The 20,430-nt window shown below is 47.4% G+C and overlaps 2 protein-coding genes across 4 annotated transcripts in view; both read left to right on the plus strand.

Moving 5' to 3' along the window:
• SPATA13 (spermatogenesis associated 13) overlaps nt 1–4,308 on the plus strand; it is a 160,960-nt gene extending 156,652 nt beyond the window's left edge. For all 3 annotated transcript variants that reach the window (XM_080662348.1, XM_080662349.1, XM_080662350.1), the window contains 2 exons: nt 111–185; nt 2,742–4,308. In XM_080662348.1, the coding sequence (XP_080518474.1) occupies nt 111–185; nt 2,742–2,917 (251 nt within the window). In that variant the 3' untranslated portion in view covers nt 2,918–4,308. The remainder of the gene's footprint in view (nt 1–110; nt 186–2,741) is intronic.
• A 3,510-nt stretch (nt 4,309–7,818) lies between these two features.
• The window catches only part of C1QTNF9 (C1q and TNF related 9), a 33,496-nt gene continuing 20,884 nt past the window's right edge, over nt 7,819–20,430 (plus strand). Inside the window, exons 1-4 of the mRNA XM_080659650.1 lie at nt 7,819–8,065; nt 9,530–9,613; nt 9,808–9,915; nt 15,588–15,769. Coding sequence (XP_080515776.1) covers nt 8,013–8,065; nt 9,530–9,613; nt 9,808–9,915; nt 15,588–15,769 — 427 coding nt within the window. The 5' untranslated portion in view covers nt 7,819–8,012. The remainder of the gene's footprint in view (nt 8,066–9,529; nt 9,614–9,807; nt 9,916–15,587; nt 15,770–20,430) is intronic.

Below are 20,430 nucleotides of genomic sequence, written 5' to 3' on the forward strand. Positions count from 1 at the left end.
CGCTTCAGGTTATGGTGAATATCTCAGGGTAATATGGATTATGGTGCAAGTTTTAATCTAAAATGTTTTCACTTGTTTTGAATACATGTTACCTTTGTTTCTAAATACAGGAATGGAAATTTCCGAAAATCAAAAGAAACTTGCCATGTTAAATGCTCAAAAGGCAGGACATGGAAAGTCAAAAGGTAAGTTCTGCAGAAGCCTCCCTCTCTGTAATGTGTTTCAGCATTGGAATTAAATTGAGGGAAGGCTCACAGTTAGCACATGACCAACTCTGAAGGAAGGAGAGGAGTGTGGATGAAACTCAAAATGATAGATCCAAAATAACGGACAGTTTTACCATAATGAAGATTTGGTTTGAATGTACTAGTACTTCTGTTTTATGCATATGAGTCTATAAAAGGTGTATTGAATTGGTAGCCAAGAGCTTCCAGACCTCCCTCTGCTGCCGACAACCCCTCTGGGCCCCCCGCTGAGGGGTGATGGTATGGCCAGGTCAGCATTCCTGAGTCTGAGGCAGGTCAGTCACTCTTGTATCTTTGGAGCATGTGAGGAGGAATCTCCAACCCCGACTGTGTGTCCCTGCAGGCTACATTTTAGTTCAAGTAAGAAGAAAGATCTGAAAGTCCAGTACATCATGCAATGAGCTAAGGAAAAAGAAGACAGAGTAGCTTATTTAGAGCTTATTCTCTACCCTGCAGGCACCTCAGAATGACCGGGCTGCTGTTTAAAAATTCCAAAGCCCGGGTCACACACACATACACACACCCACCCTCGGCTTCCGATGTGCAGGCAGAGTTTCCTCAAGTAGGTAATACTAATATTCTAGCCTAACAGAAACACTGAAGATCTTTATTCCAAAAATGTTATCTACACTAATAAAAGAGAAAGGTGCAAATTGACCATCACTTTGTGACAGCCACCAGCCAACCAGGAGTGAGTATGCAAATTAACCTGACAAAGATGACGGGTTAATTTGCATACGCAGGCGCCAAGCAGCTGGGGGTGGGGTGGCTGCTTGTGCATGCGCCGGCACCAAGCGGCCTGGGTCCCGGGGACAGGCGTCCTCGGGACGCAGGCCACTTTGAGCCTGTAGGGCTGCGCGTAGGCCTAGAGCGGCCAGGGTCCTGGAATGCCCCCGGCCACTCTGGGCCTACACTCACAGGCGCCGAGTGGCCAGGGGCGGGGTAGGAACATCCCCAGGACCCAGGTACTCCGAGCTGGCGCACACGCAAGCGGCCGGTGGTGGGGCGGAAACGTCCCCCGCAGCGAGCGAGCAGACAGCAGACTGCGGCGGTGAGGGACAAGCAGTCCTCTGCAAGTGAGCAGACATCAGGGCCCTGCTTGCCCCTGGTCGTGGCAGTGAGGGGCAAGCAGTCCCCTACAGGGCCCCCACGGAGAGCAAACACCAGGGCCTGCGGTGGCGTCAAGCAGGCAGGTCTGTAGAGAGCAGAGAACCACGGGGAGAAGGCCTAAGGCATCAGTAGGACATCCCCTGAGGGCTCCCAAATTGGAGAGGGTGCACATTGGGCTGAGGGACACCCTCCACCCCCGTGCACGAATTTCGTGCACCAGGCCCCTAGTATTTTATAAACTTAATTCAGATTGACTCCAAGAGGGATTAACCTATGACATTTATCCTACTCAGTATTTTCCTAACTGAAAATGCAAAAGGAAGGATCAGTTCAGCCTAGGACTGTGATAAGCCATCAACTGCTGCACCAAGACGAATTCATTACCAAAATAACACTCAACATTTTCCTGCTCCACCATTCAAATGCAAAATTTCCCTCCTATGTTATAAACATGTTCAAGGCAGAAAAACCCACCGTATTCTTTTTTACATCTTCACTTTAATGTCAGTGACCAATAAATACCAATTTATTAGAACTTATTAATTTCTGTATCTTCCAAGAGTCACTAGCTTAGCAGTGAAGCCCCCAAAAATGCAACTGATGGACACCTGGCAGGCACTTTTCATGAGTTATCTCACTTCATCCTCCCTGTCATCCTGGGAGATATGGAGAGCCTATGGCAAGTCAGAGGCAGGGGTGGATTCTGAACTGAGGTCCTGGCTCCTTCCAAAACCCACACTCTGTCCTCTTATCATGCTGACTTTCACAGTTACTGTGTGGTCTTGTAGCTAATTTTAATATGCCTTTCTAATGACCTCTGCACAAATTTAAAATACCAACTTTAATAAAGCAGTTTTGATTAAACTGATGAGGTATCTGGGTCACTATTCTGGCACATTACTTACATTAACTCATTTAATTCTCATACCCCAGTAGGCACTGGTATCCCTGCTTTAGATTTAGGGAACTGAAGCACAGGAAAGTTAACTGATTTCCCAAATAGTTACAGCTTGTAAGTGATAGAGTAGGCGCTGGGCCGAGCAGTATGTTACTGCTTCTCATCCCAAATAGCAGTCTAGTTCTAATCTTGCCACTTACTGCTGTGTGACTATAGCTTCACATAACCTCTCTGGTTTCCGTGTTCTTCTCAGTCACATTTCTGTAATGGTACCTTCTTGGGAGGATTTTCGTGAGGATTCAGTGAGATAAACTATGTCCCGTCTCCACACACAGCATGGGCTAAATGTGTTACGCTAGCTGTCAGATATACTTTCAGTGAATGTGAATTGAGAATCAGCTAAGAACTTCAGGTCTTGGCACTTTTTGTTGTTGTTGTTAATAAGTGACTCTCGTTCCATGTGTCATCTTCCTCCTCTCTTGAGACAGGCTATAGTGGATGCCCCGTGGCCCCACCACACCAGAGCTTGCACCCCATGCACCAGCGCCACGTCACGGTGCCCACCAGCGTCCCTCAGCAGCAGGTGTTTGCCCTGGCAGAACCCAAGCGGAAGCCTTCGCTGTTCTGGCACACCTTCAACAAACTCACCCCTTTCAAGAAATGAAAGCGGGAGGGCCGCACCTCGACCTGTGGCCCTGAAGAGGACCTTTCTGTTCCTTCTGTGCTCAGTCCAAGGACAGTCTGTGGGACCCAGTGCTCTTCTTTGGGACTGAATAAAGAAGAGAAGGACCTGGACTCGCCTTCAGTCTCAGAGACACAGCTGCCTGCTTGGAAGGGGGAGAAGGTGAAGAAGCTCCCCAGTACCCAGGAGGCTTCTGTGACTTGTGCTGAGGTGGCCGGGACTGAGGAACTGGCGACATGCTCTGAAGTGAGTGCTGAGCAGTGACCCTGCTAGACTCGCTGGTGACGAGTGCCGGTGCGGCAGCCCAGGTCCAGGTGCTGCTAGGAGGGACAGGGTGGCTCGGCACTTTTGCATTCGGTTTGAAGGGAATGGTCGTCCTGGGGTTGGGACGGCACTGGCACGGTAATCCGTTCCTCTCTTCCTTAGTGTTAGGGGACTTAGCGCAGACGTGCTCCCTGGTGTCATCTGAACCCACACAGTTGCCACATGATAATTAGCAGGCTTCATCTTGTAGGCTCCTCCCCACACAGGCTGGAGGGGAAAGCAGGATGAGCCTGTCTGGAAGCTGGGAGATCTACAGTGCAGTCACTTCAGCCTCCTAGGGTGAGGCTGCTTCCAGGGAGGGAGCGAGGGAGGCAGGGAAATTCTGTGGCAGGCTAGATGGCGCTAGATAGATCCTTCTCTAGTCCCGTTCTCTCCTGCCCACACTGGTAACTCCAGGAGCAGAACCCTGTCTGCTGGTTCATAACCTAAAAATTCTATTCAAACACAGCCGTTTGCAATATAAAAACCCATTCACTTTGGTTTCACGATAAAGTGAATATGCAAATGCACTGATTGAAAGGCATTCTCATTCAATCAGTTGTTCCTGGCACCTTCACCAATGAAGTTACAACGACATTTACATCCCCTGGGTAAGCTTGAGCTTCAAAGCAGCCCATCAGCTCCATGCGGAGCCCACTTGGTTGCATTAATCCAAACAGTAGTGCTAACCATGCCATTATTAGCATGTCAGCGGGTTTTTGAAGATTCCCTCTTTATAAAAGAGGCCTTAACAAAATATATCTAGACGCAGAGATAGCAGCCTTCCTTTAATGAGGGCCACATGGGCTGATACCTGTCAACAGTTTTCTCCTAGTCTTTGTCTATATTGTAAATTTTGATGAAAAGAACTTCAAAACGTGTCTGGAGAAGACAGGCTCTGCCAGAGAGATGCCATTGTAATTTACTTAGTGCACTGGATGGGGGGAGGGTATTGTATGTCTCAGTTTGTGTTTTTCTATTTGAAAATCTCCTTTTTGTATGCTACTCTTGGAACGTTCTTTTTTCTACTAGGCCCATGCTTAAGAATAAACAAACTGTACTGTCAATCACAGAGGTGTAGTCTGAGTCTCTGGGTGTGTGGTTCCTCCCCCCTCTCCCCCCCCCCCACCACACACACACACAGAGCTCTTCCGGAAGGAGACAATGACCTGCAACAGGAAGAGGCTATCTTGGACCTCTCTGTGAGGCTTAGAGCAGCATTATGTGATTGTTTGTCAGGAAATCTTTTTTTTTTTTTTAATCTTTTATGAGCTGTTTTATTTATTTTATTTTTTTCATTTTTTAAAAAATCTTTATTGTTGAAAGTATTACATATGTCCCCTTTTAGGCCTTCACCGCCCTATTGTCTGTGTCCATGGGTTATGCATATATGCATACAAGGTCTTTGGTTGACCTCTTACCACCCACGCACCCTCCCCCGCCTTCCTTCTGAGGTTCCACCGTTGGTTCCATGCTTCTCTGTCTCTGGATCTATTTTGTTCATCAGTTTATTTTGTTCATTAGATTCCACATATGAGTGAGATCATGTGATACTTATCTGTCTCTGACTGGCTTATTTAGCTTAGTATACATTTACACAGTGGAATACTATGCAGCTGTAAAAAAGAAAGAACTCTTACTATTTGCAACAGCATGGATGGGCCTGGAGAGTATTACTAGTATGCTAAGCAAAATCTTACCTGTTCTTGAGCCTGCTCTGCACCTCCGTGTGCTCACTTCTAGGCAGTATTGCTGGAAAGTGGTGCTGCCCATGGCCAACGTCCCTGGGCTACTTCCGTGGACCTTCATGGGGAGTGTCCCAGGATAGAGGCTGCGTTTGTGAGGAAGCTTCTGAGGAGGTGCTGTGACTGCGTGCACGAGCGTGTGCATGCATGTGTGCTTCATTTTTGAATACACATCTCAATTTTAGTTGCATTTATATAACTGACATTTTTATTAACAAAAATTATATATTTTCTAAACTATACTAAATATGCTTTTCCTTAGGGAATAACTGTAGGGGTCTCTGTGCTAAAAGAGTTGTTCATATACACAGCAATTTTAAACGGCTGGCTGTGGTATGTGTGTGTGTTTTATAATAGAGAATTACGTTAAAGAAGCAAAGAGAGTTATTTGCTTAGGTTATATTTTCAGTGAGGATTCAGCAAGTAAAGAACCACTCGGAGGGCTTCCATTTACTAATATTTATTAATGAGCAATGAAGAAATGCTTTAAGTTCTGTGACGAGTCCTGGATGTTTCCCAGCTGAGCCCTAGCTCTGGTCCCACCTCCCACTTGGCCTCCTAACAGGAGCAGGAGGCACGGGCACCAGGCCTGCGGACCAGCAGCCCTGTCAGCTTTGTACCTGTGAGAAGCGCCTGATCAATACCTGTTCTGATGGATCCTGGTGATTTTGAAAACTGCTAAAATAGATTTTAAATGTTAGAATTTAAGTTTGTATGTCCAATTTCAGTTGTTTTACCAAATGCCTGAGTTCTATAAAGAATAGGTGGCTCAAGTATTCTAATTTTGGTTTGCCAAACTTCCTTCTTGTTCTACTCAGAAAATAGAGAAAAAGCAAAGAGCCTTCTATACAGAGTGTGTATGAATTTCATTGGGAATCTCACTCTCTCTGTCTTTCTTTTTAACCCTACATTGCATAATATGGTGAACCCCCCCCCCCAAAAAAAAAAGAAAAGATGATATAGAATTCTGATGAATTTTACTTATACTATTATTCATATTTCAGAATTTGCCAACTCTGTTGAAAGATAGTTGAGTCAAGAGCAACCTTCTCGATGTTGATCATGCCTAAAACTAGGACAGCCTTGCGGTAGCTGTAAGGACTCAGAGTAGAATTTTTGTAAAGCCCTGGAGAGGTAGCATTCTTTGTCTTTGGCCTGCAAACTGGAAAAGGAGTGGCAGCAGCTGGCCAGCGGTTAGACAGGACCATCTGCACAGTTTGTTTTCGGGAGCTCTGATCTTTTCACCTGGTAGATCTGACTTTGTAGTTGGAAACATTTCACTTCCATCTCCCTGCTAGTTCTGAATATTGTTGTGTCTTTGTAAACCTAATCTAGAGGAAGATTAACTCCATGCCTGTTCTTTTGTAAAATCTTTTTTAAAAGCCATGTGACGCAATATTTTACCAGTTGGAAATCTTTACGTGCCCAAATTGCTGATATTCCTCAATAAAAATCAACTTACTTAAAATCAGCTTGATTACCTGGAATTCGGGGTTGGGGGGAGGGCGGCGGTGGCGATTGTTGAGGAGAGAAACAGATGTGTCCCTCCCGGGCCAGTGCCAGCAGCGTGAATAAATGTCCTTCCAAGGCTGCAGGTCACAAATCAACAAGGTCTGACAGCACAAAAACAGTTGTCCCTGTAATAAGCATAACCTACAGATTGTTCTCCCGGTTTAGGCTCACCTGGCTAATGCTGCTCTCTGGATGGATGTGGTGAAAGTGGAATTCCAAAGATTTTTGGGGAAAAAATAAGTAAAAACTATCTAATCTTGAAAAACCAAAATGTTTAAATATTTGATGCAGACATACTGAGCTACAACACATGTAGCAATATTGTCTTTAGTTATTCCATAGGTTCCAACATTGGTATTTAGAAAATACTTGAATTGATTCTGTGATTTCATAATTGATCCTTTTCCTAAGTATCAGCATCGTTCATGTTTGACTTACCTACTTTGCAAAGCTTTGGGTAACCTTTTCATGTTAACTCATCAATGTCAAGATGACATTACCTGTAGAAGTTGCGACAGCTTCCGAACTGATGACTTGGCTGTTGTCAGCTGAAAGATGTGTACAGGTTGCTGTAACTTGATATATATTTTTGTTGAATGAAGTTTTTGTAAGAAAAGAAAAATTTATTTACAATGTTATTTGAATGATTTCTTGTAAATGCTGTGAATCTATATTTGTTTTTTGTATCTGTATATTAAACTTAATTTGCCAAACTGGTACTAGCAATGCATTTGCATGTTAGAATAGGATTTTTTTTTTTAATGGAGAGAGAGTGTATCAGTAGGGTCTGTGGGATTCACAGCTCATTTCCTGCCTGGACATTGATAGACTTATTGTCAGTAATAACTGGTCCACTAATGAGCTGGATCAGACCATGGACAGCTATGAGAAAGAAGCTCTGAGGGAAGCAAATAGGGGCCACTTGAATGGATACAGTCACTAAACGCTGGAATAGGACTGATAAAGCCAACACCTGAAATGAGAAGGCCTATTTTGTAGTGGCAGCTTTTGCACAGACGGTGGAAGGTGAGTGAACAGAATGTGTTCCCCTTTCATTTTCCTGCTGCTGCCCAAGGAATAGGCAGGCCCCTTCCCCAGGAGATCTGCTAGTGCCCTCGGCCTGCCTACCCTCTGGGGTGGGGTAGATAACAATTTCCTCCTCTAACTTACAGCTCAGAAGAGCTAGTAAATAGCCCATTGTTTCTGTGACTGTAATCAGAAAAGGATTCCTATAAAGGTTGCCAGGCAGCCAGTTCCCACTTTTTGTTTGTTTACTCTAATAACCGCCTACTTCCCAAACTGGTTTCCCTCCTGGAGCTGAGCAGAAAGAGGGGGGCTAACTTAGGGGTGGGGGTGCTGGGACAGGGGAGGGTGAAAGCACCAGGAGCCAAGTCTGCCTCTCAAAGGTTGGCTCCCAGGGACTCAGGCTGGTACCATAGCTAGGAGTGAAAATAGAGAGCTGTGGCTATTTCCTTTGGAAGAGTCCTGGGGAGATTGCCCAGGAAAGACCACCTGAAATGTGTGAATCCTCCAAAGGCATTTATGGTCAAAGAGGGGAGGCAAACACAAGGTACAATTACAACAGAGTGAACTGTGCCGCAGCAGGAGTGTGTGCATGCTATGAAAGGCCTCCAGGTCAGGGGGTCCCTTCCTCTGGTGGCGGGCAGGAAGGCAGCACACAGGAGGGCAGGGCCCAGCGGGGCTCTGGAGGGTTAACTCCACACCACAGGGCGGGGACGTTGGCTGGCCAGATGTGATGCGAGTAGTGTGAGACCACAGTGTTGGAAGCTGGGATTTCATTCTATATGCAAAGGCTTTAGGGAATGGCTATTGTGGCAGATCTGCTTAGGAGCTCATTCCAGTGGCAGAGAAAAGGGTGGATTGGAAAGCAAAGGCAGGGAGGTGATTTAGGACAGCAGTCACCAACCTTTTGGACCTCACAGACCACCAGTGGTCCGTGGACCACCGGTTGGCGACGGCTGATTCAGGGAGACAGTGTCCAGTGAAGATGCCACGGGATAGGAGAGGGCTGGGTGTGAAGGATGCTCAGTGGTAACAACAAGTCTCAGTCGGCCTCCAGATATTGGAAGAAAGATGATAATTTCCAAGTTCTGCCTTGGGGTGACCAGTGGGTGCTGGTGCCATAAACAGATACAGAAAATACAGCATGCAGGGGTGGGGCAGGAGTTCCGTGTTTGGATTCGAGACAGGTCTGTCCTGTAGGTAGTGAGATGAACAGAGGGAAGCCCAGAAGGGAGGTCAGGGCTGGCAGTGGAGACTGGACCAGGCACCGCCAACTGTGAGTTAAACCGTGGGAGTGGATCTGAGCCAGACAGTGGTCAGCAGGAAGAATGCACAGGCTGAGGAAGAGAAGGGGAAGAGGCCTGGCGTGGCGGAGTGGGATGGGGGAGGGACAGTGAAAGCAGAGGGGGCAGGAATGGTCAGCAGGCCAAAGGCTGCTATCACTCCCACTGAGAAAGGACTACAGTTACCTGGGTGGGTTCAGGGATCAAGAGGGCAAGGCAACTCCTATGTGGAGGAGAAGCTGGCTTCACTTACTGACCTAATTCCTGCCACTGCCCTGGGACTTCGGCATTGTTTTGCCCGCTGTACAGCCAAGGAAACTGAGGCATGGTGAAAGTAGGGATGGTGTTACTTCAGTTTCAGGGGGACTTGCCCTATACCCGCATACCAACTCGGTTCTCAGCACCTCTGAGAAACAGTGTTGGATGCATTTGTCCCCTGGATGCCATTTTTAAGTCAGAGGTCAATGTTAGTAGACACTGATTGGGAAGAGATAAGTCAGTATTACATGGCATTGAAAGTTTCATCATACTTTTCTCAGGCAGGTTGTGTGTGTGAGAGAGTGGGGGAGAGAGAAAGCAGTGGGCATTGAATCCTTATGTACACAAATGCCTAAAATTAAAGGAGTTACACAGAAGCGTGAAAGATCTAGTGAAGTTACATCAGTCCTAATGGGCTGGAGTCCCAGTGAGACCAGGCAGGGGTTTTCAGTTTTGTCCTCTTGTCCCAGAACTGCCCCAAGGCCAGCAGAGCGGCACAAGCATCGCTTTAAGGAAAACAAAGCCCTGGGGCTTCCTCCAGACTCCACTGGCAGGTGACCTCACTGTCTCACATTTCTTTAAACAGGATGGGATTGGGGCGGGAGGGGGGGGGGCGGCGCACAGGGAAAGTTTTTAAACTCAGTGGAGCTGGTGGAGGATGCTACCTGACTCAAGTGTGGCTGCAGTTTTGACGCTCTTCCAAGACATTTGTGCCTCTCTGTTCCCGCCCCTTCCTGCTGTTTTGCAGATACATCCACCAGGGAATTGTATGTCAGGAAGGTGTGATTTTATTTAGTTTGTCCTTGAGTCCTGGTTTGCGCAGCACCTGGGTGCAGCCCACAGCCCTGGGGAGCAGGTAAGTGCATTAGGAAATAATTCTTTACATTCAAGTTAAGGCATCAGAGTCCTAAAACTGCCCTTTTATTATTAGTGTGTGGTAATCCTGCTCAGTTATTTGCAAAGTAAAAAAGCAGATGTCTGCAGAGTTTTGGGTAGGAAAGGAGTGAGCCAGTTCCAAAAGTCATTTGTGAGGAAGAGGCTAAATAGGAGATGAAGCAGATTTTGACATCCTTCTGCCAGAACTCTGAATTGGCTGGGCGGAGGCCTGAAACCGTAGAAAGCCATAGAATGAGCAGGCTTTTCTAGAGCAGCTCGTTGATAATTTTGCACAAATTTTAATGTGTGCGTTTATATTTATGGCTATCTTAATTTACACTGTAGTGTTTTTTTTAAAGCCCCTCAATATATGTTGAAGAAGGAATACCTAAAGTGTATAGCATATAGAGCACATTGAAGAAAATGTATTCGGTGAAGGCAATTCAGAGATTTTTAGATTCTTAACTGCCAGCTCGGGGGGGGGGGGGGGGGGGATGTGGGGATTAGTTCATCCCCTGCCCGAGCAGCAGGGGCTCAGCGGCTGCTCGGCGTGGTTCTGGCCAGCCTATGAAATCTTAGTATTGAAACCTTTAGCCTTGGCCATGAATTAGTCATCATGTCCTTGGGGATTGAGTAACCTTTTATCAAGGAATTCAGGAGTGAAGGAGAAATCTAAGTCAAGCATAGAAGAAACAATCCTATATAATAAAAGGCTAATATGCAAATCAACCGAATGGTGGAACGACCAGTCACTCTGATGTGCACTGACCACCAGGGGGCAGACACTCAATGCAGGAGCTGCCCCCTGCTGGTCAGTGTGCTCCCACAGGGAGAGCACTGCTGAGCCAGAAGCCCTGAGCTGGGCTCACAGCTGGTGATCGCAGCGGTGGTGGCAGCAGCCTCTCCCCTCTCCGCGGCAGCGCTAAGTATGTCTGACTGATGGCTTAGGCCCACAGGGAGCAGGCCTAAGCCATCAGTCGGACATCCCCCGAGGGCTCCTGGACTGCGAGAGGGCGCAGGCCGGACTGAGGCCCCCCCCCCCCCCCCGCCGAGTGCACAAATTTTGTGCACCAGGCCTCTAGTCCAGAAATAAGAAGTTAACTAAAAACCTATTTTATTTGAGATTAAAAAACAGTAACGAGAGTCATTTGCAGCCTGTGTCCTGTGCCCCAGCATGTCAGGCTGTGAGATGGCAGCAGCTTCCTGAGGTCTCTGCATTCACATTGATTGTATTGATCTGCTCAAGGCAGTGATGATTGTTGGCTTCCAGTATGTCACCTGAAGGGCCGTGTACTCGGACTGTCAGGCTGGCTGCCATGGAAGTCCACACCGTCCTCACCCCCGAGGAGTGACCACAGCTTCCACAGCAGAAACCTTGCATGTGTTAAGGTGGAGGCTTAGCTGTGTGTGAAGGACCCCACATAATGGTAGCTCAGTTAATAGCATATTTCTCTCTCATGTCAAAGATGGGCTAGCGGGACAGGTCTGGTCTGTGGCGCCATTAGATATCAGGGTTTTTCTATCTCCTTTGAGGAGTTCAAGATGGCTCAGCGTCCCATGCTCACGTCAGCCATGGGAAAGGGGGAGGGGCAAAGGAGGGCACACCATTTCCATTTAAGGACCAAAAGTTGCACACATTCCTTCTGCTCACTTCTCACTGCCAAAATCTAGTTTCATAGTAATATCCTCGCTGCAGTCCTCACCAGAAGCATTGACAAGGATTCGATTTCATAGCCAGTCACCTCCCCAAGTGACCTACACACTGTTAGAACCAAGACAACCTTCTTTCCTCCCTCCCTCCCTCCGTACCTCCCTCTCTCCCTCCCTCCCTTCCTCCTTCCACTCATTCATTTAGTCACTGTATCATTCAACAAATATTTGACTGAGATATACTGAAAAAAAAGAATGGGAAAGATGCAGTCGCTATCTTCAAAAAGCTATAACCTCGTTTGGTGCTGGATAAGAACCCTGGTCTGGATGCAGTGTGAAGGTCACACGGACGGGTGGAGATGGCAGTGATCCAGATGAGAGGGGGAGGGGAAGGGAGGGAGGGAAGCATGGGGGTTGGACGGTGGTCCTAGCTCTAATGCATTTTGGAGAGATAAACAGGCAATAAAATTCAAGTATAGGAACTGGTTGAACTCATGAAACAGGATCCAAACCATGGCTTTGTGAGAGCACAAATGTAATTGTTTTATTTTTTTAAAGTAACACATTAATACAAATTCTACCACATGCCTTATGCAAACCCTTCTGTCCCTTTTATTAGAGACTTATTTCACTGCTCAGTTAGCAGCTAAGTATATTCAACTATTCAAAACCAATTGCTGAAGGTTGTCTACAGGGTAGGCATGAGGTAGAAGCAAGCTAGCTATGATCTCTGCCTGTATGAATATGCCAAAACTAGTGAAAAAATTGGAGAATAAATGTTTGCTTTATCTCAGCTCTTCTCTAGCTGAAGAACGAAATGGAGTTTATCACAATTTGACACCTTTACTATCCTGTAAGCTTTTAATTACTGGCACAATTGTAACACATTTTAAAAAAATTAAAAAGTAAAAAAATACAGACCCTTTAATAGAGGTTGACCTGTGCAATTTAGATTTGAATACTACCAGTCACTTCTGAGTTAAACAAAAGAGGCTGGTGTAGATTATTTATGGAATTTGGCTCCAAGAAAACAACTCAATTTCCTGAAAAAGCATATGTCTGTAACTTCAAAGGGAAACATCTGTATTTCCTTTCCCCAAAATACTCTATTTGCCTCAAGTCCTGTGACATTCAGAGGCCTCCATAAGATGGTGATGTAATTTTTTGCATGGCAGTCTATCTGGTTTTAAAAAATATATACCTAGAAATATGTTATAGACACTGTAAAAACAGCATTTCTTCTAAAGGAAGAAAAAAAATCCCACCATTCCAAAACTACCATGTTCAATTAGGTCTATTTGCTTCTAGCTTTTGTCAATATGCATAATTACAGAGGCGCATTCATAATGTGCATGGCATTTTAGTCTACTTTTTAAAAATTCAGCTCTACACAACTGATATCTTTTACACATTTCTACATGACCTTCATAATCATTTCAGTGGTTACATAATATTCTACTATCTAAACTACTTATTGTTCCACATTGTGTAGTAGCCACGTCTTCACTACTACAGGTAACGCTGGGGTTCATATCTATGGCACACAGACTTTGGGGTATTGAGAAGAATTTGGGGGATGAGATTACTGGGTCTTAGATACGATGTCCTTTCTCTTTAATTTTCTAAAGGGCTGTGTAGACGTCCATTGCCTTCCAGAGGTTCTGGCTTCTAACCAGTTGCACTAGCCTTCTGTTATTATTTTTTTTAATTTTTTTTATTAAGGTATTATATGTGTACATATCTTACCATTGCCCCCCCACCCCACTCCCATACATGCCCTCACCCCCCAATGTTTTGCATCCGTTGGTTACTCTTATATGCATGCATATAAGTCCTTCAGTTAATCTCTTATTTCCTCCACCTCTCCCGAACCTTCCCGCTGTAATTTGACAGTCTGTTTGATGCTTTACTGCCTCTGTATCTATCTTTTTGTTCATCAGTTTATAATGTTTTTCATTATCCCCAAATGAGTGAGATCATGTGGTATTTTTCTTTCATTGACCGGCTTATTTCACTTAGCATAATGTTCTCTAATTCCATCCAGGTGCCTACAAATGGTAATAATTCCTTCTTTTTTATGGCAGCATAGTATTCCATTGTGTAGATGTACCATAGTTTTCTGATCCAGTCATCTGCTGACGGGCACCTAGGCTGTTTCCAAATCTTAGCTATTGTAAATTGTGCTGCTATGAACATACGGGTGCATATATCCTTTCTGATTGGTGTTTCTAGTTTCTTAGGATATATTCCTAGGAGTGGGATTACTGGGTCAAATGGGAGTTCCATTTTCAGTTTTTTGAGGAAACTCCATACTGTTCTCCACAGTGGCTGCACCAGTCTGCATTCCCACCAGCAGTGCAGGAGGGTTCGTTTTTCTCCGCATCCTCGCCAACACTTGTCGTTTGTTGATTTGTTGATGATAGCCATTCTGACAGGTGTGAGATGGTATCGCATTGTCGTTTTAATTTGCATCTCTCGGATAATTAGTGACTTTGAGCATGTTTTCATGTGTCTCTTGGCCTTCCTTCTGTCTTCTTTTGAAAAGATTCTATTTAGGTCCGTTGCCCATTTTTTTTATTGGATCATTTATCTTCCTTTTATTAAATTGTATAAGCTGCCTATAGATGTTGGAGATTAAACCTTTATCAGTGATAACATTTGCAAATATGTTCTCCCATACAGTGGGCTTTCTTGTTGTTTTGTTGATGGTTTCTTTTTGTTATTATTTTTTTATATCCGAAGTTATCTACCGTAACGTATTCATTCCACTCTATACATATTTATTCATCCTACTATTCCAGGCTTAACACTGAGCACTGGGACTACAAGAACAAAGAAAATACAGTCAGATGGGAGCCAAGTTTTTCATTACACAATTACCTAAACAAATGTAAACCTCTACCTTGGTGCCATGAAAGGGAGGGACAGAGTGCTATGTGCCCCTTCCAGGGGAGATTGACCTGGTCAGGTGGGTCCTACGCATCCCCAGTGTTCACACTGCTGGGGGAATTGCCGGTGTTGTTCTCTTTGTCTAGAACATTCCTTCAGATCTCAGCCTCTGCCTCACCAACCAGCATTGCCTTAGCTTCTGATAAGATTGGAAAGCAAATCAATAGCTTGGAGGGGCAGTTTGAAAGTGTACTTCTCACACTGTGTGCCCAGGTGTGTGTGAGCATGCGCCCTTTTTCACAGTAGTCCCCGCAAAAACCAAACCTTGACTCAAAGGAGACATCTAATCGTAGTAGGACCACTTACAACACTTTAATATTTTTAAATTAAATTTTTATTGTGTGAAATACATATAAAACCATTTTAATCACTTTTAAGTGTGTGGTTCAGTGGCATTAGAGACACTGACCTTGTTGTGCAGCAGCATAATGCTTCAGGGCTTCTCCATGTCAGCAGGGCCAGAGTTTCCTTCCTCTTTAGGGCTAAGTCACATTCCACCGCATGCATAGACCATATTTGCTATATGTTTATTGGGTTGCTTCCACCCTTTGACTACCATGAGTGATGCAGCTGTGAACATGGGGGCAGAACCAGCTGCTGGAGACCCTGCCCTCAGTGCTTTTGCATATACACCCAGGGGGATTTCTGAGTCAAATGCTAACTCTAGCGGCTGTGCTGTTTATAATGTGCTTTCATGCGCATGGTGACCAAATTTGGTTTTTGCAGCAGCTCTCTGGGGTAAGTAGGCGTTACCATCTTCTTTGGCTCTGAAAAGTGGTTTCCCAAAGTGCCATGGTAAAGGGAAGTGCCCTGACTTGGAACCTGGCTTTCTCCTGGGTTGCTCACCATTAAAAGTGGTGGCAATCACATGTGTCCCTTCCAAGGACGATGTCCTTCTGGTTGTAAGCAGGTTGGTCTGCTAACAGCTTCTACCCTGACCCACCTTGACCGTCTGTGCAGGCCTGCCTCACCAGGGGTGAGGAGCAGAGGCTGTGCCATGGTCCCTGGGACAAAGGTTCCCCTTTTGATCGGTGCTTCCCTCTTTCCGTTCAGCTCTGTCATCTGGACCATGAGGATCTGGTGGCTCCTGCTTGCCACTGGAGTCTGCATAGGGAACGCGAACTCACAGGACACGTGCAGGCAAGGGCACCCTGGTGTCCCGGGGAATCCTGGTCACAATGGTTTGCCTGGAAGAGATGGACGAGATGGAGCAAAGGGTGACAAAGGGGATGCAGGTACTTACCACCCGGTGGCTGTTAGCTGCTGTTCCATTTATCCCTTCATTTCTTTTCCCTCATTCATTCGTTCATCACCTGTGCAGTCATCACCTACTCCTCACTCACCCATTGCTCAGCACACACTTACTGAAAGCCGCTCCACACCAGATTCTGGGCCAAATGCCTGGGTGTATATAGCGCAGGACAAGAGCGACAGGAACTCCTTCCTCATGGACTTTCTCATCTAGTGGGGGAAACCAGTTGTTAGCCATCATCTCTGCTGCTGCAGACCATTATCAGGAGTATATGATATCATAGATCTTCCTGCCTCAGACGACAGGGTAGGTATGATGGATCTTTGGCACATGGGGCTATAGAGAGACCCAATTACTAAGTTTTTTTTTCTTTATCGATTAAGGTATTACATATGTGCCCTTATCCCCTTGTTCCCCCCCTCAACACTGCCCCCCTCCGCTCATGTCCTCACGCCCCTGGTGTCTGTGTCCATTGGTTATGCTTATATGCATGCTGTAAGATTTGAGGTGCAGGAAACGGGAGTCGGAGACCAAGGCATATTAAAGGGGAGGTTTATTCCGCAGTAACGAGTAAGATTCCTTACGGAGGCGGTAGAGAAACCAGGAAAACGGGGGTGGGAGGAGAAGAAGGAGGGACCCAACCAGACTGCCTCCTGCAGAACAGAAGGAAGAGACAGTAACACGTGCATGGGTGGAGAGTCCTTTTAAGGGAAGGAACAGGAAGGGGTTGGCCCCAGGACGGAACGAGAAGGGGTGGGCCCCAGGGCACTCGGCACGCGCTGATTGGTGGTTCAATGTCTCTGGGATGTCTTGGCGGCAGACGCTGGTAACGTCATAACTCCGCCCACCAGTGGGGGGAGGGAGGACCTATCATTCCAGGCTTTTTGTGATATTATAAAAAAAATTGAAAGTCCAGGCAAGGTCAGGGGCTGAAGGTCCATTTTCTGTAGCTACTTCCTGCTGAGAGGGGGTGTCGTTAGGGGCATCTACCCGGAGTCTCAAGGATTCTTGTAGGTTCTGAATTCAGGGCCAGATAGATCTCTCCCACCTTCTGGTTGGTGAACGCCTGCATTCTGTTCTGCAAAAGACTAGTGAAACAGTGCATGAGAAAGGGGCTAAAGAGCAAAATTAAAGGAATAGACAGCAGTTGGCCTAATGATGGGAGGCGGGACAAGGAGTGCAACAGCATAATTTCCCCAAGGGACTGGTTGGTGAAGTCTCAAGAGCAATCCTGTTGAGTCACTTGGGAGGTAAAGGTTGGTCCTGAGGCTGCCACAGCGTCACTTGTCTGGTTTTGCTGCTTTTCTGGACCTGGAGCTGAAATACAACCTTGGGGGTAAGGTTCTTGAGGAGGAATGGGTACTCTGGCTGGAGGGCTGGTCCTCAGGAGTCTTGGTCAGCTGGTCGAGGCCTGGGCAGAAACCTGTCAGCGTGTTCCCAGAGCCATTGCCTGAGTAAGGGCAGGTATGGAAGATAAGTAGCCAGGAGAGGAGGGTCAGTAGGGAAGGGTCTCCCATATAGGAGTTCAAAAGGGCTTAAAAAAGTGGGGCTCCTTGGTGTAGCCCGGATTCTGGTCAGGGCCATGGGCAGAAGGTCTGGCCAGAAGCTGCGAATTTCTAGAGAGAGTTTAGTTAGATGATCTTTAAGGAGGCTGTTGATCCTCTCGATCTTACCTGATGATTGTGGGCAGTAGGGTATGTTCAGTTTCCAGGAGATGCCAAGAGAGGTGCTAACCTGCTGAACGACCCTTGATATAAAAGCTGGGCCGTTGTCTGATTGTATGGAGGTAGGGAGGCCGAACCTAGGGATTATGTGTGTTATTAGGGTCTCAGCCACAACCTCAGCAGTTTCCTTGCGGGTGGGAAAGGCCTCTACCCACCCTGTCAGGGTGTCTACCATGGTAAGCAGATATTTTGTCTTCTTGTGGGGTGGCATATGGGTGAAGTCTACCTGCCAGTCCTGCCCTGGGAGGTGTCCCCTCATTTGATGGGTAGGAAAGTTGGGGCGCATTCCTCCCTGGGGTGAGACAGCTGCACACGTGGAGCAGGAGGAGCAGGCACTCGTGACTGCCTCTCGCAGTGTGGGCGAGGTGAAGAGGGATGAAGGCCGCCTCCAGGGTCTGCTGGAGTGTTACTACCGCATAGAAGGCTTTCCAACGTCCCTGGGGGTCTACGCATGAGCTCCCATCCACAAACAGAGTTAAGTCAGGATTAGAGAGAGGAAGATCTGAGAGTCCCGCCCCAGGTTGAGTGAGGGCCTCGATGACCTCTGGCAGGAGTGCGTTGCCGCAGGTTGGGTGGAGGTAGCGGGAAGGAGATGGCCGGGTTCAGGGCTGGGGACTGGATTAGAGAGATGTCAGGATTCTTGAGAAACAGGAGATGGAGTTCCTGCATGTGAGAGGGGGCAAGGAGAGATAAGGGTCGGTGGGACAGAAGATCCTGTAGCCTATGGGTGGAGAAGACCTGTAAGGGTTGCTGGAGGCAGATCTTCTGGGCCTCCTCGATGAGAACAGCAGCTGCAGCCAGAGCCCAGAGGCAGAGCTGCTATCCCCAAACCCCGGGATCAAGCTGTCTGGACAGGTAGGCTACAGGGGTGAAGGCTGGCCCAAGGGGCTAGGGGAGGACCCCCATAGCTATTCCCTGTCTTTCATCAGTAAATAGTTGGAAAGGCTTAGAGATGTCTGAGAGAGAGAGAGAGAGAGAGAGAGAGAGAGAGAGAGAGGCCAGAAGGGTATCCTGGAGTTAGAAAAAGCCTGGCGAACGAGGGAGGGTGAGGAGAGGAGAGGGGGCCTACTGGTGTTTCTTTAGTGGTCTGGTATAGGGGCTTAGCTAGGAGAGCAAAGTTTGGGACCCAATGGTAGAAGAATCCTATCAGCGGAGGCCAGCTGTATGCCTCTGAGACATGTCCAGGGAGGGCCTGCAGAGAAGGAGATCATCTACATACTGGAGAAGAGTGCTGGGTTCTAACGAGCACTGTCGGAGGTCTCTGGGTAAGGCCTGGCCAAACAGATGAGGACTGTCTCTGAACCCTGGGGCAGGACCGTCCAGGTGAGTGGGTCCTTTTACAATTCCTGTCAACAGTTAACTTTAGAACTTTCTTTCTTTCTTTCTTTCTTTCTTTCTTTCTTTCTTTCTTTCTTTCTTTCTTTCTTTCTTTCTTTCTTTAACATACCTTCCATTAAATATTTCTAAACCTGTCTAGCAATTAATGTTTCAATATTGTATGCTATTTAAAATATTTAGAAAAGGCAGAGGGGAGGAGGGAACAGGCCTCTAACTGCTTGAATTCAAAACTGCCACTTTTTTTCCTAGAGATAAAGATCTAAGTTTCTGATAAGCCTGTGTCGGCAAGAAAGTTGTTCTCTAGGGAGGGTGGAGTGGGGGAGAGGGCGGGGTGAGAAGGCGCTGAGGCCAGAGCAGTTTTCAGAGCATTAAAGGGTGATTTGCCGTCAATACCCATGACCGAGATCGTGGAAGGGAAGAATGGCCCGGAAAAAGGAGGGCAGGACAGAGAAGGTAGCCCCCGTGTCGACCAGAAAGGAGACCTGCTTACCCGCTACCTTGAGCATTACCCTGGGCTCGGCAAGGGTGATGGGGGTTGTCGAGTCCAGGCATCTTCAGTCTTCAGCCAGTCCCAGCATGGCCAGCAGTGGGTCATGACCTGGAAGGGCGGCCCCTCTACACTGAGATGCAGAGTTCCGGTCACTTTTCCAGGGGCAGTCACTTTTACTGCACACTGGGCAGGGCTTGGTTGGAGCCAGGGGCCAGGGTACTGCTTTGCCAAGTGGCCTTCGTTTCCACACTTGAAGCATCTTCCAGGTGGCGTTCGTCCTCTCATTGCACCCCCACCACACACAGTCCCCATTGGACCATGCATGACGGCCGTTGGCCTCAGAGGTAGCAAGGCTTGGGTTTGCAGACTCACCTCTTGTCGAAGGCGGGCTTACTCTGCCTGCTCCTCATGGGCATTAAAAATTAAATGCCGTGTTCACTGGATCTCGGACCTGGGTCTGAGAAGGCATTAGGGAAGGGGGGTGGCGGGGCAGGAGGCGGGCCGTGGGCTGGAGGAGGAGGAGGAGCGTGGTGGTGGGTGGCCACACCAGGCCGGGCCTGCAGGGGCGGGACTTACTGGTTCAAAATGGCAGCCCCCATGGCAGACCATGCAGCCAGAGAGGGGCGGGACTAGTCACACCAAGATGGCGGCCACCATGGGAACAGCAGCCCACGCGGCCAACATGGAGGCTGGCTGCTCACAATACACAAGGGAAGAGCAACCCAAAACAGAAATCTCACTTAGCTGTTTGGAGTGGCTGGCGGGATGTCGGGTGGGTGGCTCTGCGCTGTGCGGCAGCCTGAGGCAGTGATGGTGGCTCCCGCAGCAGTGGCAGCCATGGGGAAGGGGCAGCTGGGAAAGAAGGAGCCACGGCGAAGAAGAAGGAGGAAGAGAGGGAGCAGAAAGCGGATGGCGGGAGTGAGAGGGGTGGAAATGAGAGAGCGGCTAGGTCCAAAGAGTCAGAGACAGAAGGGCTGTGGACCTGTTTGAGGAGGTTTCTCATGAGCTAGGAGAACCTGGGCTGTGGAACAGAAGGAGCAGAGGGAGGGACGGGAGTGCAGAAAAAAAAAGCCTGGACATATGGGACCTCAG

The sequence above is a fragment of the Plecotus auritus genome (genome assembly GCF_963455305.1).
Source record: "Plecotus auritus genome assembly, chromosome: 3".
In the NCBI taxonomy this organism is placed as follows: Eukaryota; Metazoa; Chordata; class Mammalia; order Chiroptera; family Vespertilionidae; genus Plecotus; species Plecotus auritus.